At 47.2% G+C, this 27,222-nt stretch overlaps 1 protein-coding gene across 1 annotated transcript in view; it reads left to right on the top strand.

Annotated features, from left to right (window-relative positions):
• The first annotated feature begins 9,498 nt into the window (after positions 1-9,498).
• The window catches only part of Mmp28 (matrix metallopeptidase 28), a 33,980-nt gene continuing 16,256 nt past the window's right edge, over positions 9,499-27,222 (top strand). Inside the window, exon 1 of the mRNA XM_045159544.1 lies at positions 9,499-9,630. Within this exon, the coding sequence (XP_045015479.1) occupies positions 9,499-9,630 (132 nt within the window). The remainder of the gene's footprint in view (positions 9,631-27,222) is intronic.

The following is a 27,222-nucleotide window of genomic DNA, read 5'->3' as shown; positions in this document are numbered from 1 at the left end:
CAGGACAGCCTGAGCTAGAGTGAGACTGTACCTCAAAAAAAAAAACAAAAAAGTGGAGGCAGAAGCCACATAACAAAGGACCTTGAGTGCTGTGGTGTTTATTTATTTGCAAGCAGAAAGAGAAGAGAGAAACAGAGAATGGGCACACACCAGGGCCCCCACCATGCAAACAGACTCCAGACTCATGCACTGCACTGTGCATCTGGCGTTACGTAAGTACTAGGGAATCCAGCTCAGGTTATTAGGGTCTGCAGGCAAACACCGTAACCACTGAGCCATCTTTGTAGCCCAACTGAGGCATTTATTTTATTTTATTTTTTGAGGTAGGGTCTCTCTCTAGCCCAGGGTGACCTGGACCTATGTAGTCTCAGGTTGGCCTCAAACTCACAGCAGTTCTCTTTATTCTTAAAGGCATGTGTCACCATACCTGCCCCAACTCAGGCATTTTTCAAAAAAATATTTTATTTATTTGAGAGAGAGAAAGACAGAATGAGCTCGCCAGGGCCTCCAGCCACTGCACACAAACTCCAGATGCATGTGCCCCCTTGTGCATCTGGCTTACATGGGTCCTAGGGAATCAAGCCGGGGTCCTTAGACTTCGCAGGCAAATGCTTTAACTGCTAATCCATTTCTCCAGCCCACGTTTTTTTTTTTTTTTTTAGAAACTACCTTATTCATTTATTTTTAGAAAGAGAAAATTGACCCAATAGGGCCTCAGCTACTACAGTTGAACTCCAGATGCTTAAGCTACCTCATGGACCTGTGTGACCTTCCACTTGCCTCACCTTTGTGTATCTGGCTTAAGTGGAATCTGGAAAGTCAAACATGGGTCTTTAGGCTTCAGAGGCAAGTGCCTTAACCACTAAGCAATCTTTCCAGCTTTTATTTATTTATTATGAAAGAAAGAGAGAATATGGGTGTACCAGGTTCTGTAGCCACTGCAAACAAACTTCAGATATATATACCATCTTGTGCAGCTGGCTTTACTTGGGTACTGGGGAATCAAACCCTGGTCGTTAGGCTTTGCAGACAAGCACCTTAACCACTGACCCATCTCTCCAGCCCCCCAACTCAGGCATTTTTTATTAAACTTCCTACTTGAACCCTGAGCAGGCGGATCTCTGCTACCAGGGTCATGTCACTGGGTGGGGGGCGGATCTGGGAGGAGTCCAGCCTAATGTGCATTGGGGGCAGATCTTAAGTCCTGCCCTAAGGTGTGTGGAGAGCAGTTTGAGTTCTAGCTGTTGAACTTGCTGCTAGTGGCAGCTGTTCGTCTCTGCTGAGGATGTTGAAGTGAGCCTGCTGCTTCCACCATTAATGGTGTCCCCCTGGAATTTTGTTTTGTTTTGAGGCAGGGTCACACCCTAGCCCAGGCTGACCTGGAATTCACTTATGTACTCTCAGGGTAGCCTCAAATTCAAAGTGACCCTCCTACCTCTGTCTCCCAAGTGCTAGTATTAAAGGTGTGCTCCACCACACCTGCCTCCCCTGGAATTTGTAATCCTGACATAAACCCCTTCCTATAATCTGCTTTTTGTTGGGTGTTTGTCCAGCAACTCAAAGTTGACTGCAACAAATGCCTCATGGAGGAATTTAGGCTTAGAATAATGGGGAGCTTCTAAGAAAGTTAATTAAAGAATGACAGTTTCCTCCATGCATTATCTCTTTTAATCTCCTAACAAGTTTGTGAAATAAGTGTTGCTGTAATCCACATTTTACAGATGAGAATCCTGAGATTTGGAAAGGGTACAGGTTCACACAGCCAGTTAGGAACGGATGCAGAGCTCCTTCCAGCCTTTGTACCACAGGGCTCCTACTCTTCCAGATGTGAAACTCCTCCAGGTGTGCAACTCTGGGACTTTGCAATGAGCCTTCTCCACCACAGGTGGATGAAGGGACAAAACACGCCATGATGGGCTTCAGTAAGGTGCCACCCTAACTAGGACCAAGTTTCAGTTTCCCAGAGAGGCAGGCAAGACTTCTGGGAAAAACCACAAAGGGTGGGCTGTTAATCAACAGTGACCCTGACATGTGGCCTGGGAAGATAGCCGCCATTCCATTTTGTGCCCTGGGGGCTGAGTCAGGGCCTGGAGACATGTCCCTTTCACATGATTTTGCCCCAACCAATCAGAGACGTACAACTGTAACTGCTGTTTGCCTAGCCAATCATGTCAGATTACCTAACCCATCTGGAATTCTTCTACTTGTGCTTAAAAGGAGCCTGCATGCTCCTCTCATGGTCGCCATTTTGCATGAATGGTTGACCTCCACATGCTGGCTGATTCTGCAGAATAAACGCTCTTTGTTTTTACATACTATTTGAGTCCTGGGTCTTTCTTCAGCGATCTTCGGCCCCTTACAGTGGATTCACAGGTTCCCTCCTGTGACCTCCTGCTTCTGCACAGGCAATGGTAATAATCTGCAACAAGCCTCTGTCTTCACCCACTTACTCTTCATGCTGCAGGAGCGTGCTCCCTTGACACCCACTGTCCTGGCCCTAGTCTGCACACTGGGGGAAGGGAATAGGTACGTGTTACACACCAGCTCCAACAGAATGTTCCTGGAAGGCCATGACTGTGGGCCTGTGGGCCCCTGGTCCATTCCCTGTGGCCGCGCAGGAGGATCTGGCCCTGCGGGTTATGTTTCAGTTCACAGGTTCCCTCGGGTGAAGGTGTTGAACAAAACAACGACACAAAGAGCGTGACCTGTCTTTCTGGCTAGTGTGTAGACTCCAGCTTCAAGACCTTATCTAGAACTTTCCTGTGTTTCCCATGAGGCAACAGTAAGTGTTCCGTGAGTATGTGTTGAGAGAATGACAGCTACTCAGTGCCAAGTGCCATCGGCAGTGTGTAGCCATTGTCAACACTCCAACCCCTTCCAGAGAGGTATCCCTGGAGCCCAGTTCCTCTGGCCTTCCTCGAGAGCAGGCCTCCCAGCTGCAGCAGGAGGCTCCTTATAAATGATAGGGTAGTCCCCATCCTCCCACTGTGGAGAGCGCTTCCTGTTTGGGGTGGAAAGGAACCAGACGCTTTCCTGTTAGAAGGTTGGTCTCTTAAGCAAACCAGCAGATGCTGAACAGGTCTCAACCCAGTCTTGCAGGCCAGATGCCTGGCGGGCAGACAGCCTTTATGTGGACAGGAAGTGGGGAACTGTGCCAGATTGGCCTGGCTTTTATTGTGTTCCTTGCAAGTCCCCTGGGTCCTGATGTGAGTAAAAAAACAAAACAGAAGAAGCTGATACCTTACTAGGCCATGACAAAGAATAGCAACAGTGGGGTAACTCTAAACTAGAGAGCCTTGCTTAGTAAAAAAGTGTTTCTGGGGGGCTGGAGAGATGGCTTAGCGGTTAAGGCGCATGCCTGCGAAGCCTAAGGACCCAGGTTCGATTCTCCAGGTCCCACGTAAGCCAGATGCATATAGTGGCGCATGCATCTGAAGTTCGTTTACAGTGGCTAGAGGCTCTGGCATGCCTGTTCTCCCTTTCTCTCTCTCTCTCTCCCCCTGTCTCTCTCAAATAAATAAATAAATAAATCTAAAAATAAAATAGAAAAGAAAAAGTGTTTCTGTCTCCCAGCATGGTGATGCATGACTTTAATCCCAGCACTCTGGGAGGCAGAGGTAGGAGGATTGTGGTGAGTTTAAGGTCTCCCTGAGACTATAGTGAATTCCAGGACAGCCTGGGCAAGAGCAAGATCCTATCTTGAAAAACAAAAATAATAATAATATAATAATAATAATAAAGAAATTGTGATTGCTTTGGGGGTATGTCCTCTGTATATAAGAGGGCTTAGGTATGAGACCTGTGCACAGTGTAGATGAATGAATGTATGTATGCTCTGTCTACACGGCCAACAGACAGTACTTTACAGGACTCAGGTTAGCAGTTATCTTGTTCACTCCCCTTAGCATGTCAGAAAATTGTAGAAAAGCATAGTAGAAAAATAAGAGTTCTTTTTGTCCCACTTGAAAAGGGCAGAAACAGTGTGAAGTTAATTTACAGAGGTCAAGTTTTTTCCAGGCCAACATGACTGTGTGTTCCAAGCAGAACATAAGCAGGTACACTTGTGATGATGATGAGACCATGCCTGCTGTGGTGGAGAGAGGACATCACTCTTCTAGCTAGTGGTGGTTGCTAGAAAGTGGGGCTCCCCGCATTGCATCACAGCTAAAATGCAGAGGCTGTGGCTGGGTGTGGTGGCTCATGCTTTTAATCCCAGCACTTGGGAGGCAGAGGTAGGAGGATTTCCATGAGTTCAAGCCACCAGGAGAGTACATAGTGAATTCCAGGTCAGCCTGGGCTGGAGTGAGACCTTACCTCAGGGAAAAAAAAAAAAAAAAAGCAGAGGCTAGTCAGTAATGAGTCCACATTCTCCCCACTAAAGTCCTCACAACGCTGGGGAAAGCCTCTCCACCTGGTTCAAGTTTCTCTCCAGTCCTCATTATTCTTCATATTTCCCCTATTTTTGTTGTTTCTGGGGGTTGGTCCTCTTGTGAGTACCTTTCTCAGGAGCTCAGAATTCCTTTTGATTAAATCTACTTTTGTGTCCTGCACACTTCCTGGGAAGGAGAAAAGGGCAAACACAAAGCTGATTGTTCCTCTTATTATCAAGCGGGAAACTGAGGTCTAGAGGTTCCTCATCCAGGTCTACATTTCCTGTCTGATTAAAGGGGACCTGCTGTGCCTTCTGTGCCTTCAGAACAGGAGGAATGGCCCTGAGTGGCACCTTCCAGCCACTCCTCTTAGCAGGCAGTGTGTCCCAGTCTGGTGTGCATTCTACAGAAGTCATGTCCATTCTGTGAGTGTTGGGAGATCCTGAAGAGCTAAGCCAAACCCCATTGCTGCAAGAGGAAGGGAGGGGAGGCAGCTCTCTTTAAAGAGGATGTGTACAAGGACTGCCAACCCCGCTGGGTCAGAAACCACCCAGCCAAGATGGGGTGGGAAGAAAGGCTATTGGAGAACCCAGAGCTGTCTTTCTCTTGGACACTGGGATTTGGTTTTTAGTGGCTTGGTAACCCTGGAAGTCGACCTCTGGAATAGGATTTTTTTTTTTTTTTTGAGGTAGGGTCTCACTCTAGCCCAGGCTGACCTGGAATTCACTATGTAGTCTCAGGGTGGCCTTGAACTCATGGCAATCCTCCTACCTCTGCCTCCTGAGTGCTGGGATTAGAGGCATGCACCACCACGCCTGGCAGTTTGCTCATCTTTATAATAAGGATACTTGCTGGGCGTGGTGGTGTACACACCTCTTACCAGAGGAAGTAATGAGTTGGAATAACATGGATGTATCTTCCCAGTATTGCTTTGGAGCTTGCTTTGAGAATCCCTACTCCAAAGCCATTCCCTTTTCACTACTCCCAGACACCACACCCCCCCAACTACAGAATGGGCAGCTTTCTGAGAAACTACCCTATCTTTCTCATCATCCTGTCTTCCTCTAACTGCCCACATGCACACAGACAACTAACTTTCCTTCCTATCCTATCCAAAATGATTTGGCTCAAGCTGTGTCCTAAAACGTGAACACAGAGCTAGAGAGATGGCTTAGCAGTTAAGGCAAGCATTTGCCTTAACCATTAAGCCAAAGGACACAGATTCACTTCCCTAGTACCCACATAAAGTCAGAAGCACAAGGTGGCACATGCATCTGGAGTTCATTTGCAGTGGCTAGAGACCCTGGCACAGCCATTCTCTCTCTCTCTCCCTCCCTCCCCCCCCCCCTTCAAATAAATACATAAATAAAAGTATTTTTTTAGCCGGGCATGGTGGCGCACACCTTTAATCCCAGCACTCGGGAGGCAGAGGTAGTAGGAGGATGGACGTGAGTTTGAGGCCACCCTAAGACTACATCATAGTGAATTCCAAGTCAGCCTGGGCTAGAGCAAGACCCTACCTTGAAAAGCCAAAAAAAGAAAAGAAAGAAAGCATACAGTAGGTCAGTTGTGAAATTTTGTAGACCCTGGTTTTGAAGAGGATCACAGAATTTGGTGCAATGGGATTACTGAGCAATCTTCAAGGCAGAAGGGAACTGAAGCCTGTTCTATCCAGGTTCTAACCATGGAAGCATACTTTCTCCCTGGGAAATGGCGATATCTTGCCCAAAGGCACAGTAAGGTGAAGCAGGCTCTGTTCTGTCTGAACTCCTACATGCCCTTTCTAGGCAACATGACATCTCAAGGTGACCACAAGCAAAAGTAGAGTGGGAAAAGGCCAAGAAGTGATAAAACAATCCAACCAAGAAGAAAGGGAATGTGGAGCAAGACATTTCTCATCTGTGCTGCTAATTTGAAAGGTCCATGGATACAAAGCAAGGCAGCACTACACCAAGCCTGTCTTCTCCCAGACACCCAAGGCCTCCCTCCATGGCACCAAGCTCTGGTGCCCCCCCTTCTTCCCAGCACAGCTGAAATGAAGAACCTCTGGGGTGTGCTGGGAGAAGGGATGGTGACATTCTACTTGGAGAATTGGCAAGCCCAAATGGTACTCCTATTTGGAGTCCATGCCCAGATGGGTCAGCAAGTGATGCTTCTCAGAGCTTCCTGCCCCAAAGTAGGACTTTCTGCCTGTCAAAATCCACCTACTGCCAGCCATGGTGGCACAGGCCTTTAGTCCCAGCACTTGGGAGGCAGAGGTAGGAGGGTCGCCATGAGTTTGAGGCCAGCCTGAGACTACATAGTAAATTCCAGGTCAGCCTGGGTTACAGTGAGACCCTACCTTGCAAAACAAAAAAGCAAAAACCTATTGGTCAAGGCTACTCTAGGCCATTGTCATCCCTGTATCTTAACCACACACACTAGGGTTTTCCTTAGTATGTCTGCCCCAACACTGCATAGCACCCACTTGCATTATCTGTTATTAATATGATCCAGTTAAACTGAGGGCCCAGTGACTCTTTTTTTTATTTTTTTATATTTTGGTTTTTCAAGGTAGGGTCTCACTCTAGGCCAGCCTGACCTGGAATTCACTATGGAGTCTCAGGATGGCCTCTAACTCAGCAATCCTCCTACCTCCGCCTCCCGATTTTTTTTTTTTTTAAGCCTTCATCTACCATCTATGATGGAATGTTAATGGACCCAAGATTGTGCAGGTAAAGACAGTTCCCGTGGGATCAGGAATGCAATGGCCACTTCTTATCTGGAAGATAGCATCCCAAAGCACTTCTCCCCATACTGTGGCCCAGTTCCACAATGTCCCTTGAGCGTAGGATGTTGAGATAGAGGTGTCTCATTTAGCGATGAGCACTCAGCAGTCACTTATTCTCAGCACTTTGATGAGTTCTGAGTCTCCCCAGTAGTCACCACCATCTGCAAATCGAAGCTTCTCTGTCCATAGGTGAGAGCAGTACTAAGCTGTGAGCATAAACACAAATATTCAGAGTGCTGGGAGTAAAGGTGTGTGCCACCACACCCAGCAGGTTTTGTGTTTTTATTTACTAATTCTATCCCACTCCAGAATCTCCCAGGGGCCACCTTGCTTGGGCTTTTTTCTTTCTTTCCTCTTTTTTTTTTGTTTTTGAGGCAGGGTTTCACTCTATCCCAGACTGATTTGGAATTCATTATATAGTCTTAGGGTGGTCGTGAACTCATGGTGATCTACCTCTGCCTCCCAAGTGCTGGTACACCACCACACCCACCATGCCCACCATACCAGGCTAAGAAATCCATCTTTAACTCTACTTTCAACCTAACCTCTTCCCACAGAAGAGAGGACAATCTCATTGGACTGCTGAAGAGCACCTGTTTCTAATTGGTCTTCCCAGAGATGGGTGTTCCTTTTTCATTGGTTGGATGATGGGGGGGGGCTGTTTCCAATTAGCACCACCAAAGGAATGCCTGTTTCCAGAAAACCTTTTCTAGTTCTTCCACTCACGTGGTTCTTTTCTAAACAGAACAGAACCCTGAGCCTCAGGGTTAGAACACTGCATCGTGGTCCCCCACTACCTCTGAGGCCTTCATGACCCTTCAGTGAATAGCGTAACGGGTCTCCAGGGTAAAGGGAGCTGAGGCGAGAGGATAAAAGAAAATAACCTATTATAATTAATATAAAATAAAAACTAATTGTGGCCGGGCATGGTGGCACACGCCTTTAATCCCAGCACTGGGAGACAGAGGAAGGAGGATCACTGTGAATTCTAGGCCACCCTGAGACTCCATAGTGAATTCCAGGTCAGGCTGGGCTACAGTGAGACCCTACCTCGAAATCCAAAAGATCAAAAAAAAAAAAAAAGAAAGAAAGAAAAGAAAAGAAAAAAAGAAAGAAAGAAACACTGCATTACTTTTGTTAATCACTTTATATAGGGCCAGACTGTTAACACCCACTCATCCAATCCCAGAAGAGAGAAAGAGGCAGAGATGAGAATGGGTACTCCAGGGCCTCTAGCCACTGCAAACGAACTCCAGACGCACGAACCACCTTGTACATCCGGCTTTACATGGGCACTGGGGAATCAAACCTGGATGCTTTGGCTTTGCCTGCAAGCGCTTTAACTGCTAATCCACCCTTCGTGGCTCTATTTGCGTTTTGCGAAGAGTGAGCTGAGGCTAGAAGAGACAACCCTGTGCTTACTTTCCATGACAAACAGTGAAGAGTTCACTGTTATTCCACATGAGTTTAGCAAAGGCTTTCAGGGAAATCTTCTCATTCATCCCTACAATATACTACAAAGGCATCTTACACTCGTTTTCTTTTCATCTTCCAGCAATACTAGGAACTAAAAATCACGCCATTTCGTCTTGTTGATAAGGAAACTGATGCTTGAAGTAGACGACCCTCAGGCAGAGGTAGCACATTGACTGCACGGTGTCTGGAAACTCGCTCACTTCTATTACCAACTCATCCAGTCTTCCCCGGAATCGCACGATATGTGCATTCTTACTGTTTCCATATTCCAGTTCCACAACTATTTCCAGTTCAAAGAGGGTGAGTGGTTTGAGACCACACAACCAGCAGATGGCTGGGGCAGGATTCGTGGGGCTGTTAAAGAAGGCGATGGGGGAAAGAAAAAAAAAAAAATCTCCGATTGGGCCCTGACCTCTCTCTGTGAAAGTCTTAGGTGACCACAACTGTCAGGACGCGCGTCTGCCCCAGCCCTTTTCTGGAGGGATCTGAGTCCACTGGAGGCGAGAAGCAAACTGGAGCGATGCCGGCGCGGGCGCAGGGGGAGGAGGCGGCACCACCGGCGGAAGAGAGTTGGGCCCGCGGCGCGTTCCAGCGGCCGAGCCGGGTGGGTGGGGCAGGAGCCTCGCCCTCCCTCCGTCCCTCCTTCCCTCCCTTCCTCGCTCGCTCGGTCCTCCGGCCCGCGGACCCACGAGCCGGCAGTGCCGGGGCTGGACGACCTCCGGCGCCGGGGCGGAGTGGCGCTCCGGGGCACTGGCGAGCCCCCCACCCCCGGGGCCATCCGTCCCCGTGCGCGCGACGGCGGCGCCGAGCTGGCGCGTCCCGCGGGTGTCCGGCCAGGCTGAGCGCCCGGGGCTCGCGGTGCCCGGTGCCCGGTGCGGGGCGATGGGGGCGCGCGTGGGCCTCCTGCCGCCGCCGCCGCCGCCGCCGCTGCTGCTGCTGCTGCTGCTGCTGCTGGGTTGCCTGCAAGCCCGGCTCGCCGAGCGCGGAGACCCGGAGCTGCGCGCCGAGGCGGAGGTACGCGGGGCGCAGAGGGGTCGGCGGGCGCGAGACCCTCCACCACGTGGCAGCCCGGGCATCGGTCATCCCGTGACGGTGGACAAACTGACCTCACCTCCCACTTGCCCTGGCAGCGCCGGGGCCGGGACCACACACGCACACTGACCAGCATGGGTGGGTGGGCAGGGGTGGGACGGCCACTAGACGGGATCGTGCTGAGAGCGAGCCTCTACCCTCCTAGCCTTCACCCATCACCATCGGCGTCGGATGCTCCCTCACGATGGGTGACAGGCCGAGTCCTGCCCTGCCCTGCCCGGTGAGGGCCATTTAAACTGCTCAGAACCAATTTCATTCGTCAAGTGGATAAGTGTAGGGTATTCTGCCCAGGTGCTATGATAGGGAGCTTTGAACAGGACGAAAGAAGAGAAAAGGAGACAGCAAGGCAGATGTGGACCTCAAAGACGTCCCCCTTCTCCTTCTTAAGAGGGGCTTAACTGTTTGCCGCAGTTACTGTGAGGTGGGATAGGAGAACTGCAGTTTCTTTCCCAGACAAGCATCTCTGTGTTCTGTTCTCCTCGTAGGGAGAGGACAAGAGTCTCCACTCTTATAAGGAGGGATGTAAATGGACTTTGTATTATTGAGCCCTACATCTGTCCTGGGACTCTTGTGAGCTTCATGCCTGCCCCAAACTGCTAGTGCAGAAAGAGGACCCTCTCTGAATGACGCTAACACCTGCCAGCTCCCATCATTGCTCTGAAATACTTGGAAATGACTTTACTTCAACAAGCCCTTTAGCCCTCTCCCTACAGATGGCTGGTCCGCCCGCTCTCCACGCTTGCATATTCAGAGATTTGCTTTGTCTCTCTGAATTTAGACTCTTACAACATCAAGTGCAGAGTCCTGAGGTCCCAGGAGAAGGCTTCTGTCAACTAAGCCAAGTCTTGCTAAGAGTCCCACCCCACCTCCCCCCAAGTGCAGTCCCAGGCAGTCCTTGGCAGAGGAACACAGACAAGATCTCTACCGCCCATGCCTGTGGTGGCCCCAGATGGAGAGAATTTCATCTTAGGGTAGGCTTGGGAAACTTAATATCCTGCAGATTGAGTCCCTTTCAGTCTATTTAACATAAATTGGGGGAAAGAGATTTTTAAACTCTGAGCATAAGAAATATTTCAAGGGAGGCTGGGCAGGGTGGCATACACCTCTAATCCCAGCACTGAGGAGTCAAAGGTAGGAGGATCACTGTGAGTTTGGGGTCAACCTGAGACAGCAGAGTGAATTCCAGGTCAGCCTGGGCTAGAGTGAGACCCTACCTCAAAAAACCAAAAGAGATAAATATTTCAAGGGGACTGGGGAGATAGCTGAGTGGATAAGAACTGTTGTTGTACAAGCATGACCCAAGTTCGGGTCCCCAGTACCCAGTCATGCCTGAGGCATGAAGCAGCACATGCCTCTAGAGTTCCTTTGTGGAGGCTAGAGGCCCTGGTAGGCCCATTCTCTCTCTTTCTCTCTGCCCCGTCCCACACCACAGACATGGTGACCCACGCCTTTAATCCCTGGAGGCAGACATGGGAGAATCACTGTGAGTTTGAGGCCAGCTTGAGACTACATAGTGAATTCCAGGTCAGCCTGGGCTAGTGTGACACCCTACCTCAAAACAAAACAAACTAAAACCTAACACAGTGGTGTACAGCTCTAACCCCAGTGCAAAAGAAAGGAGAATTGCTGGAGCTTCCGGGTCAGCCAGTCTAGCCAAACAATGATTAGGTTCAGTCTCAGTGAGAAAACCTACTTCAAGGTAAAAGGTGGAAGATTAGTTGAGGAGGACACCCTCTGCACAAGTGCATATGGGGCATGCACATCTACACACACACGTGCACATACCTACCACACATACTACATATATACACTAAAAAAGAGAAATACTTAAAAAATCAAGAGAGCCGGGCGTGGTGGCACACGCCTTTAATCCCAGCACTTGGGAGGCAGAGGTAGGAGGATACCTGTGAGTTTGAGGCTGCCCTGAGACTACAGAGTGAACTTCAGGTCAGCCTGAGCTAGTGAGACCCTACCTCAAAAACACACACACACACAAAAATCATTAGAAGTTCTGGAACTGTGCATTGAGTTGTGTTTCTGTATGCCTATGCACATATATGTATGGATCTATGTAACTGTCTGTACATGTGTCTATCTGCATTGCTGTGTATGATTAATTGCATGAACTTCCAAACCTATGTGCAAGCTAGGTAAGTCATTTGACTAGTAAGATTAATAATGCCTATTTCATAAATCTGTTATATGATTTTATTAAGATGATTAATATATATAAAATGCTCAGCTTAGTGCTTATGACATAGAAAGCAGTCTATAAAAGAAAGTTGCTCTTAATGTTGTTGATGATGGAATAATTATCTTTACCATAATAATTATCTTTACTAATATAAGTGAATAGAGCTTCAGATTAAAGTCCTGGCCTAGAGTCTAACTCTCTCACACAGTAACACAGGGCAAAATATGTAAGACAAAGATGGGCATGGTGGCGCATGGCTTTAATCCCAGCACTCTGGAGGCAGAGTGAGTTCAAGGTTACCCTGAGAAGACATAGTGAATTCCAGGTCAGTCTGGGCTACAGTGAGAACCTACTTTGAAAAAAAATAAATAAATAAATAAAAAAGAAATAAAACAATAAATTTATTATTTTCAATATTGGACATCAGGCAGCAGAGGGCTGCAGTCCCTAGAAATGGTGTTACCATTTTTATGACCACATTACAAATTACCCCCAAAACTGGGGACATCATCAACCCTTTATTAAGTTCATAGTTACAGTGGATCAGAATTTAAAATAGGATACATCAGAGCAGTGTATCTGTGTTCCACGGTGTCTGAGGCTGGAATCATCTGAAGGCTGTTCACTCACATATGTGACAGTTGATGCTCGCTGTCAGCTGAGAGCCTTATTTTTTTCCATGTAGGTCTATCCACATGATTTCTTTCTGTGTACTAGTTTTGGTGGTTAGGACCCAAGCAAGTTAGAAGAAAGAGGGAGAGGGGAGGGAAGGAGAGAAAGAGATTATGAATGAATTATATCATTAAAAATGACCCAGACCTGGAGGTTGTATACCATTACCTCCACTGCACTCCATTGGTTAGAATTCACAAGCCCTGACCTAGAGAGATGGCTTAGTGGTTAAGACACTTGCCTGCAAAGTCTAAGGACCCAGGTTTAATTCTCCAGGACTCACTCTCTCTCTCTGTTTTCTGTCTCTCTCTCTCTCTCTCAAATAAATAAATAAACAAACAAGTTAATAAATAAATAGAATTCACAAGCCCTACTCAGGTTCAAAGGGAGGAAAAAGAGACCCTATACATTGTGGGAGGAGTGTTAAAGTCACTGTAAGACGAATATAGGGGAATGGGGAGATGGCTTAGCATTTAAGATGCTTGGCTGTGAAGCCTAAGGACCCAGGTTCAGTTCTCCAGTACCCATGTAAGTCAGATGCACAAGGTGCCTCATGCATTTGGAGCTTGTTTGCAGTGGCTAGAGACCCTGGCATGCCCATTCTTTCTCTCTATTTGCCTCTTCCTTTCCCTTTCTCTCAAATAAGTAAAATATTTTTTGAGGTAAGGTCTTATCATAGCCCAGGCTGACCTAGAATTCACTGTGTAGTCTCAGGGTGCAGGGTGGCCTCAAACTCACAGTGATCCTCCTATCTCTTCCTCCACCATGCCTGGCTCTTTAAAAAAAAAAAAATTTTTTTTTTTTTTTTAGCTGGGGCTTAGTGGTGCACACCTTTAATCCCAGCACTGGGGAGGCAGAGGTAGGAGGATCACTGTGAGTTTGAGGTCACCCTGAGACTACATAGTGAATTCCAGGTCAGTCTGAGCTAGAGTGACACCTTACCTCGAAAAAAAAAAAATAATAATAATAATAAAGAAAGAAAGGAAGAATGAGAGAAAGAAAGAACACAGGAATGGGACTTATCATTGTGGTCACTTGGGGAAATGTAGTCATCATAGATGGAGAGGTCATGGGATGAGCCTTGCCGCCACCCTAGCTCTTGGCTTGGCATGCCCTTAAGTCTGCCCAGGGGTTCACAGCAAGCCCTGGCCTGAGAATGACATTGGCCTGTGTAGGTTGAGACTATGAGAAGCTCACTAGAGAACAGCTATTCTATGACTGAGAGTAGGGGAAAACGACTGGAAGTTGAGCAGTTCTGGAAGATGTTGGAAGTCTGGCCTTAATACTCCAGGCATCCATGTGAAATCCGAGTGGTGGCATGCTTTAGGGTTAAGGGCTGGGATCTAGAGTAAGGCTTGCTCCCACAAAGCTTAGAAGTGGGTAGATGGGCCTGGGAAGATTGCTCAGTGGGTAAAGGAACTTGCTTGCAAAGCCTGCAGGCTCAGGTTCAAGTCTCAAGACACCCACATACAGCTAGATGCTAAAAAAGTAGTGCAGGTGTGTGGTGTTTGTTTGCAGCAGCAAGAGACCCTGGCACACTCACACACACACACAAATTTAAGAAGAGATGGGTAAATATAAATATATGGCTTGGTTCCCTGCCATAATTTCCTTAAGAGATAACTATTTAAAGAAAACAATAGCACTGTTAGACTTTCTTACCATGTGTGAAAATTATGACAATAACACAAGGAATGAGGCAGCAAAGTGGGATTCCATATTTATGAATTGCAAATGTCAGGTGTGAAGTAGAAAATGGGATGTGAGCTGGGTGCGGTAGCACATGCCTTTGATCCCAGCACTCAGGAGGCAGAGGTAGGAGGGATGGCTATTAGTTCAAGGCCATCCTGAGACTACATAGTGAATCCTAGGTCAGCCTGGGCCAGAGTGAGACCCTACCTCAAAAAACAAAACAAAACAAAACAAAAACCACAGACTAACTAACTGTGCCTCTATATATTTGTATAGTCTATATGAATTACCCATATAAAATGTGCTTTTTTTTTTCTTTTGGGGCCAGGGCATCACTCTATATCTCAGGCTGGCTGCAAATATAGCCCAAATCAGCCTCAAATTTGTAGTGATCCTCCTGCTTTCACCTCCCAAGGGCTGAGATTATAGTTGGGAGCCATCTGGGGCTGGAGACATGGCTCAGCAGTTAAGATATTTGCCTGCAAAGCCTAAGGACCTGAGTTCAATTTCCCAGTACCCACATAAAGCCAGATGCACAAGTTGGTGCATGCATCTGAAGTTGATTTGCTATGGCTGGAGACCCTGGTGTGCCCATTCTCTCTCTCTCTCTGCCTCTGAAAAATAAATAAAATATTTTTTAATATTAAAAATGTTTAAGGGCTGAAGAGATGGCTTAGTGGTTAAGCGCTTGCCTTGAAGCCTAAGGACCCCGGTTCGAGGCTCAGTTCCCCAGGACCCACGTTAGCCAGATGCACAAGGGGGCACACGTGTCTGGAGTTCATTTGCAGTGGCTGGAGGCCCTGGTGCACCCATTCTCATTCTCTCTCTCTCTGTGCCTCTTACTCTGTCTTTTGCTCTCAAATAAATAAAAATAAACAAAAAATATTTTTTAATGTTTAAAAAGTAAATAAAATACGGGGAAATTGGAGATTGTAGCATCCATCTCCCATTACTGTGCAGAACAAGTATACAGAAGCAAAAAACTGGCAATTAGGGATGTAGCTCAAGGTAGAGTACTTGCATATGTGAAACCCTGGATTTGATCTCCAACATAAGAGAAAATAAAAATCAGGGGCTGTGGAAATGGCTCAGTGGTAAGAGCCTTTAGCATATAAGCATGAGGGCCTGAGAGGTCCGAGATGCCCCGAGGTCATTTCCCAGCACCCACATAACATGCTAATATGGCCATATGCACCTGGAACCCCAGTCCTCTTGGGAGTGTTGATGGGAGAATCACTAAGGCTCACAGGTCAGCCAGTCCAAGTGAAAACTGCAGCTCCAGGGCTCAGCGAGAGACTCGCAAGGAAACAAGGCAGCAGAGCTAAGGAGGAGGACACCCAGCGCTCTCCGCTGCCCTCCACACCCACGGGTCTCTACACACATGTACTACATTATACATACATACACCACACCATACACACAAAAAAGAAAACCAGTAAGGATGCTGAAGACTTGAACAACACTGTCAGTCATGTTAACCTAATTGATATTGCTTTAAAAAGTAAAATGAACTCAAAGCTGGGTGTAGTGGTACACGCCTTTAATCCCAGCACTTGGGAGGCAGAGGTTAAAAGGATCGCTATGAGTTTGAGGCCACCCTGAGACTACATAGTAAATTCCAGGTCAGCCTGGACTAGAGCGAGACCCTACCTTGAAAAATAAAAAAATAAAATAAAAATTGAGCACCCCAGAATATGTTTTCTTTTCAAGTGTATGTGAATTTTTTTTTTAACCAAAATAGGTCATATGCTATACCATAAAATAAGCCCAGGTCCATTGCAAAAGCTGGAATCTTGCAGATTATGCTTTCTGACTAAAACAGAACTATATCAGGAATTAGTAACAATAAGCTTTTAGCAAAGCCCCAAATATTTGGAAACTAAACAAAATACTTCTAAATTACCCATGAGTCGATGAAGTCACAGGAAAAAGAAAATATAACATTCCTTTCAGGTTGTAGCTAAAACAATGTAGCAGTGTTTTGAGAGAAATTTACAGCTTTAAGTGCCTGTGGTGTAGAAGTTTTAGGTCAGTGATAGAGGCTCCTGTTTTAAAGAAGCTAGGAGAAGAGAAGGTTAAAACCAAAATGCCTAGAGAGAAAGAATAAAAATAAGCTGGGGGGGTGGTGGAGGAGGGATGGCTTAGCAGTTAAGGCACTTGCCTGCAAAGCCAAAGAACCCAGGTTCGATTCCCTAGGACCCACATAAGCCAGATGCACAAGGGGGCGCATGCATCTGGAGTTAATCTGCAGTGGCTGGAGGCCCTGATGCTCCCATTCTCCCTCTCTCTCTCTCTCTCTGCCTATTTCTGGATCTCTCATTCAAATAAATAAATAAAAATAAAATATTAAAAAAAATAAGCTGGGGTGGGGGAGCTGGAGAGATGGCTTGGTAGTTAAAGGTGCCTGCTTGCAAAGCCCTGTGGCCTGGGTTTGATTCCCCAGCACCCATGTAAAGCCAGATACACAAGGTGGTGCATGTATCTGGAGTTGGAGTTTACAGTGGCAAGAGGCTCTGACATACCCATTCTCACTCACTCTCTCCCTCCTTACAAATAAATAATAATTTTTTTTTAATCTATGTGAATTGGGTGTTTTGGTGCATGCTTTTAATCCCAGCACTTGGGAGGTAGAGGTAAGAGGATCACCATGAGTTTGAGGCCACCCTGAAACTACATAGTGAATTCCAGGTCAGCCTGGGATAGAGTGAGACCCTACCTTAAAACAAACAAACAAAATCTATGTGAGCTGGGAGTCTTGGTGAACACCTTTAATCCCAGCCCTTAGGAGGCAGAGGCAAGGCCACCCTGAGACTGTGTCGTGAATTCCAGGTCAGCCTGGGCTAGAGCAAGACCCTACCTCTAAAACAACAACACACACTAAAAAAGCCGTGTGGGCCGGGCATGGTGGTGCATGTCTCTCTCTCTCTTTTTGTTTTGTGTGTGTGTGTGTGTTTTGGCTTTTCGAGGTAGGGTCTCACTCTAGCCCAGACTGACCTGGAATTCACTATGTAATATCAGGGTGGCCTCGAACTCATGGCAATCCTCCTACCTCTGCCTGGTGGTGTTTGTCTTTAATCCCAGCACTTGGGAGGTAGAGGTAGGAGGATCGCCGTGAGTTCAAGACCACCCTGACACTTATAGTAAATTCCAGGTCAGCCTGAGCTAGAGTGAGACCCTACCTTGGGAGTGGGGGTAAGCTGTGTGATCACAGGCTAGTTCTTCACTTTTCTGGGCCATAGTTCCTCTGTAAAAGCAGGGGGAACAAACTTCTTGAGTGACTTCTAAAATTCTCTCTAGCACTAACGATATTTGGCATTTGTGTGTTTGTATGCCTGTATACACGTGTATATGCATGCGCACACGTGAATGCTCATACACATGAGCACACATGCAAGTCATCTGTGTGGCCATATCTGTCTGTAGTTTTTGTTTGGTTTGTTTATTTTACATTAATTTTTATTTTTTATTAATTATAATTGGTTATTCCTTTTTTTAATTTACTTTTTATTGAAAACTTCCATAATTATAAGACAATAAGCCATGGTAATTCCCTCTCTCCCCGCACTTTCCCCTTTGAAACTGCACTCTCCATCAGCCCATCGTATCCCCTCCCCCTCTCAGTCAGTCTCTCTTTTATTTTTAATGTCATCATCTTTTTTTTTTTTTTGGTTTTTTGAGGTAGGGTCTCACTCTGGTCCAGGCTGACCTGGAATTAACTCTGTCATCTCAGGGTGGCCTTGAACTCATGGCAATCCTCCTACCTCTGCCTCCCGAGTGCTGGGATTAAAGGCATGCGCCACCACGCCCGGCACTAATGTCATCATCTTTTCCTCCTATTATGATGCTCTTGTGTAGGTAGCGTCAGGCAGTGTGAGGTCATGGATATCCAGACCATTCTGTGTCTGGAGGAGCATGTTACAAGGAGTCCCACCCTTCCTTTGGCTCTTACATTCTTTCTGCCATCTCTTCCACAATGGACCCTGAGCCTAGGGAGGTGTGGTGGAGATAAGCAGTGCTGAGCATTCCTCTGTCACTTCTTCTTAACACCAAGGTGCCTTATGAGTCATCCCAAGGTCACCGCCATCTGAAAAGAGAAGCTTCTCTAGCCAAAAGTGAGAGTAGCATTAATATGAGTGTGAACATTAAGAGAAGTGCTTGCCATGCAGTTTGGTAAGCATACTATATACATTTAGCCAGACAGCGGCAGATGTTTTTGTTTTGTTTTTGAGATGGGGGTCCGTTGCAATCCGGTTCACATTGCTGGTAGAAGTCACCTGACCAAGAGCAGCTTGTAGGAAAAGAGGTTTATTTTGGCTTACGGACTCGAAGGGAAGCTCCACGATGGCAGAGAAAACAACGGTATGAGCAGAGGGTGGACATCACCCTCTGGCCAACATAAGGTGGACAATAGCAACAGGAGAGTGTACCAAACACTGGCATGGGGAAACTGGCTATAACACCCATAAGCCCGCCCACAACAATATACTACCTCCATGAAGTGTCAATTCCCAAATCTCCATCAGCTGGGAGCCTAGCATTCAGAACACCTAAGTTTATGGGGGACACCTGAATCAAACCACCATAGAGTCTCACTAGAGAACCCCCATTTTCAAACTTGTGACCCTCCTACATCCACCTCCTGAGTGCTAGGATCACAGATAGGTGCCACCATGCCCGCCCAGCCATACCTGTCTGGTTGCATTTGTATCCCCAAGTCGTTGCTTGTATCCTACCTCCTGGGCCCCTGGCTCTACATGTCCCTTGTGTGCACACCAAGTAATAAATCTGAGGGCTTTGCGGAATGGGCTTTGCCTGGGAGGAGATTTACTGCTTACAAAGCTGCCATGAACAAGTTCATTGTTACCCATTTAGGAAAACTAGAGCTGCTCACAAGACTCTTTAAGTAGGAGGCGCCTCCAGTGCTAAGTAGCAAGATTGCCAGCTAATGAATGACATCACTGCCCTGGCCCCCTTTCCGGTCCTAGCCTTGTCCTGTATTGGGCGACAGACTATCCCAAGGGACCTATCTACCCCTAGTTTTGTTTGGATCTTCTTTAGCACAGACAGTAGTTCCAGGCCCTGCCCTCCATTCAGCAGTTCAAGGAGCTGCCCTGGTTCCCCCAGGGAGTCTCTGTAGCTTCTGTACAGTGCCTCCCCCCAGTGCAGTGTCTGTTTCTCATACCCCAGAGCCATTCATTTGACTTTTTGTGAGTCAGGAACCCAGATGCCTGGGCATGGGAGCCGTTCGCAAGAGCTCAGCATAGTGACTCATGGGTGGAGGGTGATCAGTAGTGCAAAAGAGGCTCCAGCGTGTCCCAGAGGACCACAGTGGGTGGAAAAGTCTTTTTTTTTTTTTTTTTTGCTTTTTGTTTTTTTTTGAGGTAGGGTTTCACTCTAGCTCAGGCTGACCTGGAATTCACTATGTAGTCTCATGGCGGCCTTGAACTCACAGCGATCCTCTTACCTCTGCCTCCCAAGTGCTGGGATTAAAGGCATGTGCCACCATGTCCTGCCAGAGGGAATGTTTTTGTTTTTTTTTTTAATTAACAACTTCCATGATTATAAAAAATACCCCATGGTGCTACCCTCCCTCCCCCCCCCACTTACCCTTTTGAAACTCCATTCTCCACCATATCTATCCCCTCTCCAGAGGGGGTATTTTTATTCCCACCTTAAAGATCATTTAGGGGCTGGTCAGCCTGGGCTACAAGACCCTACCTCACAAAAGGCCGGGGGCGGGGGGCTGGAGAGATGGCTTAGTGGTTAAGGCACTTGCCTGCAAAGCCTAAGAAACCTTGTTCGAATCTCCAGGTCCCACATATAGCCAGATGCAAAAGTGACGCAAGCATGCGATGTTGCACGTATGCACAAGGGGTGCACATGTCTGGAGTTGTCCACAGTAGCTGAAGGGCCCTGGCACACCCATTCTCTCTCTCTGGCTCTTTCTCCATTTCTCTCTCTCAAAAATGAAAATAAACAATTAATTTTTTTAAGTTAAAAAAAAAAAAGAGCTGGGCATGTTGGCGCACGCCTTTAATCCCAGCACTCAGGAGGCAGAGGTAGGAGGATCATCGTGAGTTCGAAGCCACCCTGAGACTGCATAGTGAATTCCAGGTCAGCCTGGGCCAGAGTGAGACCCTACCTTGAAAAACCCAAATAAATAAAAAGTTAAACACCCGCTCTGGCTATCTTCTTGCAAGGTGATTGTGCAGATCACTGGAGACATGTGCTGTCCTTGAACAGTTCCCCAGCTGTCAAGGCAGATTGTACTCCTGATTGATTACCCAGAAACCACTTTTACATATAGAGCATGTCAAGGCAGAGCACCAGCTATTTGCCCTTGCATCTTGACTTGGCTAGTAATATGAAAGATGTGCTTGAAGGTTAAGCAAAACCTACAGAGCTGCCATGAAGAAAAATAAATCATCACAAGATAGAGCATGAGACGCAGCCGGACATGGCGGTGCGCACCTGAAATCCCGGCGCTTAGGCAGAGGCAGGAGGATTTGCAGCAAATTTGAGGTCAGTTTGGTTTACACAGCAAGTTCTGCGCCAGCACAGGCTATATAACAAGATGCTCTCAACCAAACAAAAACACAAATAATATGAGATGATCTGTGTCAGAGGTAAAGTAGCAAGGTTTTGACATGTTTGCCACTTTGCAATTTTGAAGTTATTTTTTTAATATATTTTTTGCCAGCCATGGTTGCACACACCTGTAATCCTCGCACTCAGGAGACAGAGGTAGGTAGATTGCTGTGAGTTCAAGGTCACCCTGAGACTACATAGTAAATTCCAGGTCAGCCTGGGCTAAAGCAAGACCCTCAAAAAAAAAAAAAAAAACCCACACAATAAAAGATTAGAACTGGTAAAAGGTGAGGATAAGGAGGGATGGCTTAACGGTTAAGGTGTTTGACTGAAAAGCCAAAGGACCCAGGCTCAATTCCCCAGGATCCATATAATCCAGATGCACATAGTGATGCATATGTCTGGAGTTTGTTTGCAGTAGCTAGAGGCCCTGGTGCAGCTATTCTCTCTCTGTCTCATTCTCTCTCTAATAACAAATTAAAAAAAAAAAAAGTGGGCTGGAGAGCTTGCTTAGTGGTTAAGGTGCTTGCTGAGAAACCTAAGGACCCATGTTTGATTCTCCAGATCCCAAGTAAGCCAGACCCACAAAGGTGAGGCAAGTGCAAAGGCGCACATACCCATTAGGTGGCGCAATCATCTGGTGTTCTATTGTAGTGGCTGAGGTACTGGCATGCCAATTCTTTCTCTCTAAAATAAAAATAAAATTTTAAAAAGCCACATCTGAGGCTGGTGACATGGCTCAGCAATTAAAGGCTTGCAAAGTCTGATGGCCCAGTACTGCAGCAAAGCCAGATGTTCAAAGTGGACTCAAAGTGACCCAAGCATTTGCAGTTCGTTTGCAGTACCAGTAGGCCCTGATACACTCATACTCGCTGTGTTTGTATGTGTGCCTCTCTGAAATAAATAAAAATATTAATTAAAAAAAAAAAGATCGGGCTGGAGAGATGGCTTAGCGGTTAAGCGCTTGCCTGTGAAGCCTAAGGACTCCGGTTCGAGGCTCGATTCCCCAGGACCCACGTTAGCCAGATGCACAAGGGGGCGCACGCATCTGGAGTTCATTTGCAGAGGCTGGAAGCCCTGGCGCGTCCATTCTCTCTCTCTCCCTCTATCTGTCTTTCTCTCTGTGTCTATTGCTCTCAAATAAATAAATAATTAATTTAAAAAAAAAAGAAAAGATCAAGGTTTGCTTCCAGGATGCTCTTTCTTTCACTCCTGACTGCTAGGGGTCGGGGACAAGCTCCGCACAATGGAACCAGCCAGGCTCCTTCCTGCAGTATTGGATGAAGGTTTCCCTTTCCGTTCTGTCTGACTCTCCCCTTCTCTTTGCCCCCAGTCCCATGTTTATGAAGTGGTGTCTGGCTGTAATCTAGATACCTCTTGCAGAATCTGGCTCCTTCTCTTGTTTCTGCCCTTATGAAAGGTGGAAATCATTAGCTGCTCGTCTCCATCTAGATCCTCTCTTCCAGCCCCTCTGTTTCTTTTTTTTTTTTTTTGGTGGGGGGGGGCGTTACAGGGTTTCACTGTATAGCCAAATTAATCCGAACTCCTTATATCCTTTAGCCTAAACTTTTGAAGGGCTGGACGACAGGCTTGTAGCACCACACCTCGCTTCCATCTCAGACTCCTTCTAAGGCAAAATAGCCTCCGTGTAGACCTGGTCCTCAAGGGGTTAATTGAGGGTACCAGATAATGCTCTGACCAAGGCTGGGTTTAAAGCAAAGTCAACAGACTCTCCCTGCTGGGCTCCTGCAAGTTTTGTTTCTGAACTGGCCTAACAGGCCTGGCGGTGCATGCCTTTAAATCCCAAACTGTAGTCTTTCTTCAGTTTCGACTTTGGGGCATGGAAGGGTAAGCAACTGTCACGCACTAGTCAGTTGCATACAAGAATGGCAATAATAGCTAGGACTGGATTCTATGACTCTAATCCAAGTTCCCCGCCTCCCCCCTTTTTTTTTTCCAAGGTAGGGTCTCACTCTAGCCCAGGCTGACCTGGAAGTCACTATGGAGTCTCAGGCTGGTCTTGAACTCAAGGTAATCCTCCTACCTCTGGCTCCCAAGTGCTGGAATTAAAGGCGTGCCCTACCAAGCCTGGCTTCAAGTCCCCATTTTATACTAGAGGAACCTGAGGCCCAGAGAGGCATAAAAAACTTGCCTGAGGACACACAGCAGCATCACTGGAATTCCACTCCGGGCTCTCAGTCCAGTGACTCAGAATTCCTGACTCAGGGCTTGGATTCACTTTTAGTATACCTCATTACCTTGCTCAGGAATGGCCAGAATTTCCCCTTCCCTTGGGCACTAAATAGGGTGAGCTATACACACCCTCCCATGACAAGCCAGGACTGGAACCCCCAGAATGGCCGGTCCCGGGGAACTGTTTTCATTTTACCCTGTTACCCCAGCTACACCCAAGGACTTTCAGAAGTGCCTCCCTTCCCAGAAAGGTGACCCCTTCCTTACCCAAGTGGGCCAGGCATGTTGGCACAAGCTTTTAGGCCTGAGTTGGTTGCATCACCTAAGGGGCACAGCCCTCCAGCTTCCTCCCCTTCAGCTCTCTAGCCTTGGGCTCCCCTGGGGAGCGGATGGGTGGAGACCAGAGGAGGGAGCTGCCTGTTACTTCCTCCAGTAGGTGAGATAGGGATGACCCCAGGTGGAGCTCAAAGTCCTAAAGGAGAAATGCCTCTCCCAACGTGGGGAGCCAAGAGCTAGCGTGAGGAGCGGCTTCCTGCCAGTCACCCTTTTCCTTATCCCTTCCTCCTTACCACCTGCTGTTTCAGGCATTTCTCTGACCTTTCCAAGGGGAAACTGAAACATAAAAAATGGGCTCAGACAGATGCACAAGGGGGCGCACGCGTCTGGAGTTCGTTTGCAGAGGCTGGAAGCCCTGGCGCGCCCATTCTCTCTCTCTCCCTCTATCTGTCTTTCTCTCTGTGTCTGTCGCTCTCAAATAAATAAATAAAATTAAAAAAAAAAAAAACTTCTCAAAAAATGGGCTCAGAGAAGAGAGTTAGGAAGCTGGGAGTATATCTCAGTTAGAATACTTGCCTACCATACACAAGGCTCTGGGTTCGTTTCATCCCAGCACAGTATAACCAAGCATGGTGACTCTCCTGAGGTTCATTCAAGTCATTCTCAGCTATACAACTGGTTGGTGGCTAGCCTATGTATGTGAGAATTTGGAGAGAGGTAAGCTAGGGGACATTTCTAGAGCAGAAGGAGTCTAATTTCACCACCTCCTCATTCAGAGATGACCCCCCCCCACGCACCCTGCCCAGATCTTAAAAGGGCTTGGTACTGACAATGAGAAGGGGCCCCTTCCTCCATGCCATTTAATTTTCTTTTTTGGGGGGGGGGGGTTGAGGTAGGGTCTCACTCTAGTCCAGGCTAACCTGGAATTCACTATGTAGTCTCAGGGTGGCCTTGAACTCAGGGCGATTCTCCTACCTCTGCCTCCCGAGTGCTGGGATTAAAGGCATGCGCCACCATACCGGCTCTCTAATTGTTTTTTAATATATGCATATTATGCATAAGTTTGAGAGCCCATAAATCTGGATAATTCAAATTATCACACTTCAGTTCTGTTACGGAAATAGAAAATGTCAAATTCTTAAAATGCCTTTTTCTCATTCTTTTGGTGCCTCCGCTTGGGTGGTGTTCTAGGCACGCGCTCACTCTGTTCACTAGGAATTCCGCTCTGCCTGGCCACGGCAGGGCCCTGGAGCTCCACACTTCCCCTCTGATGGCCCCTGAGCCGGCTTGGGCCCCACCTTGCTGCCTGAGTGCCAGTCACTAAGCGCAGACAGGAAGCGGACTGCGCCTCATCGCCCCACTGCCTCCCCTCCTCCCCTGGGTCCCAGGCTTCACAGCTCCAGAACGTGAGCCAACTTCCTGATAAGAGCGGCAGGGTTTATGGGGAGAGAAGCCTGGGCGCGCCGACCTCACTGGTCTGTGGTCTGGTCGCGCCCAGGTCGCTGGCCCAGCAGCACTACTTTTATGGAAAGTCTTGTTTGTTTGTCTTTTCAAGGTGGGGTCTTGCCCTAGCCTAGGCTGACCTGGAATTCACTATGGAGTCTCAGGGTGGCCTTGAACTCACGATGATCCTCCTACCTCTGCCTCCCGAGTACTGGGATTAAAGGCATGTGCCACCACACCCAGCTCTTCAATAAAGCTTTAAGACGGGTATCTTATTTAAAATGTTATTTTGGGGGGCTGGAGAGATGGCTTAGCAGTTAAAACATTTGCCTGCAAACCCAAAGGATCCTGGTTCGATTCCCCAGGACCCATGTAAGCCAGATGCACAAGGGGGCACATGTGTCTGGAGTTCATTTGTAGTGACTGGAGGCCCTGGTGCACCCATTCTTTCTCTCTCTCTCTCTCTCTCTCTCTGCCTCTTTCTCACTCTCTCTCACACACACAAATAAGTAAAAATAAAGCTTTAAAATGTTATTTTGGGGCTGGAGGGATGGCTTAGTGGTTAAGGCACTTGCCTGCAAAGCCTAAGGACCCAGGTTCAATTACGCAGTATGCACATAAGCCAGATGCAATATGTGGCACATGTGTCTGGAGGTTTTTGCAGTGGCTAGAGGCCCTAGCATGCCCATTCTCTTCTTGGCTCTCTTCTCTCTTATCTATCTCTACGTGCAAATAAGTAAATAAAATAAAATAACATGGTAGAGCCATTGAGGAAGATCCCTTACATCAACCACTAACCTGTACATGGATGCACACCAGCATGTCACTCACATACATATTAACATGCATACACACACACACATGCATGCATGCACACACACAACACAAATACAGCAAAAACAAAAGGGCAGGGCTGGAGAGATGGCGCAGTGGTTAAGGCACTTACCTGCAAAGCCTAATGACCCGACATTGATTTCCCAGTGCTCATGTAAAGCCAGATGCACAAAGTGGTACATGCATCTGGAGTTCCTTTGCAGCAGCTAGAGGCCCTGGCACACCCATTCTCTCTGTCTTTTCCCTCTCTCTCTCTCTCTCTCTCTCTCTCTTTCTCTCTGTTTGCAAATAAATAAATAAATAAATAAATAAGGGTTAAGAAAAAACAAGGAAAATGGAAAATCGTTTCTTTATAACACAAGGCAGGGTAAAAATTAAAACATTGTGGGGACTGGTAAGGCCTAAAAGGGTCTGATTTGCCCTGAGTTCTATTCCTCAGCACCCACCCAAATATCTGGGTGAGGCCACACATTTGTAACCCCAGTCCTGTGAGGAGCAGAGACTGGAGAATCAATAAAGCTCACTAGAAAAATGGCAGATCCTGCTTTAGTGAGACACTCCATCTCAAGGAAACAAGTGAGCTGAACCTGGTGGCACACTCAGGAGGCAGAGGTAGGAGGATCACCATGAGTTCGAGGCCAACCTGAGACTACATAGTGAATTCCAGGTCAGCCTGGGCTAGAGCAAGACCCTACCTTGAAAAACTAAAACTAAAACTAAAAAACAAAAAAGGAAACAAACAAATGAGTGAAGAGGAAGACACCCAGTGTTACCCTCTGGCCTCCCCATATCCAAACACTCAAGCATCTGTATGCACAGAATATACGCCATAGCACACTTGCTGCACATGCACAAAATAAGACCAGTGCATGCTTAGGTTAGAATTAAGCAGCAGAGATCATTTATTTTTAAATCTAAAATGATGTTTATGGGCTTTGTCAGTGAGAAGAGCGAGCAGGAAGCCAAGTACCAGCTCCCCACAGATTAGAACTGGTAACAGGTGAGGATAAGGAGTGACCTTCTTCTCTCCCCTTTGTTTGTTTGTTTGTGTCCTGAGGTAGGGTCTCTAGCCCAGGCTGACCTGGAATTCATTATGTGGTCACAGGGTGCCCTTGAACTCACAGTGATCCTCCTACCTTTGCCTCTCAAGTGGCAGGATTAAAGGCATGTGCCACCACACCTGGCTTTTTTTTTTTTTTCGAGGTAGGGTCTCACTCTGGTCCAGGCTGACCTGGAATTCACTATGTAGTCTCAGGGTGGCCTTGAGCTCATGGCGATCCTCCTACCTCTGCCTCCTGAGTGCTGGGATTAAAGGCGTGCACCACCACGCCTGGCTTTTTTTTTTTTTTCTTAAAGTTATTTTATTTATTTATTTGAGAGAGAGAGAGAAAGAGGAAGGAAGAGAGGGAGAGAGAGAGAGAGAGAATGGATGCACCAAGGCCTCCAGCTACTGCAAACGAACTCCAGATGCATGTGCCACCTTGTGCATCTGGCTTATGTGGGTCCTGGGGAACTGAACCTAGGTCCTTAGGCTTTGAAGGCAAGTGTCTTAACCACTAAGCTATCTCTCCAGCCCCTTTTAAAATTTTTTATTTGTGTGTGTGTGCATGCCAGGGTTTCCT

This window comes from Jaculus jaculus, chromosome 9 (genome assembly GCF_020740685.1).
Source record: "Jaculus jaculus isolate mJacJac1 chromosome 9, mJacJac1.mat.Y.cur, whole genome shotgun sequence".
NCBI classification, from domain to species: Eukaryota; Metazoa; Chordata; class Mammalia; order Rodentia; family Dipodidae; genus Jaculus; species Jaculus jaculus.
The sequence above is the reverse complement of the archived record's forward strand: the minus strand, read 5'-3'. Positions and strand labels throughout refer to the sequence as shown.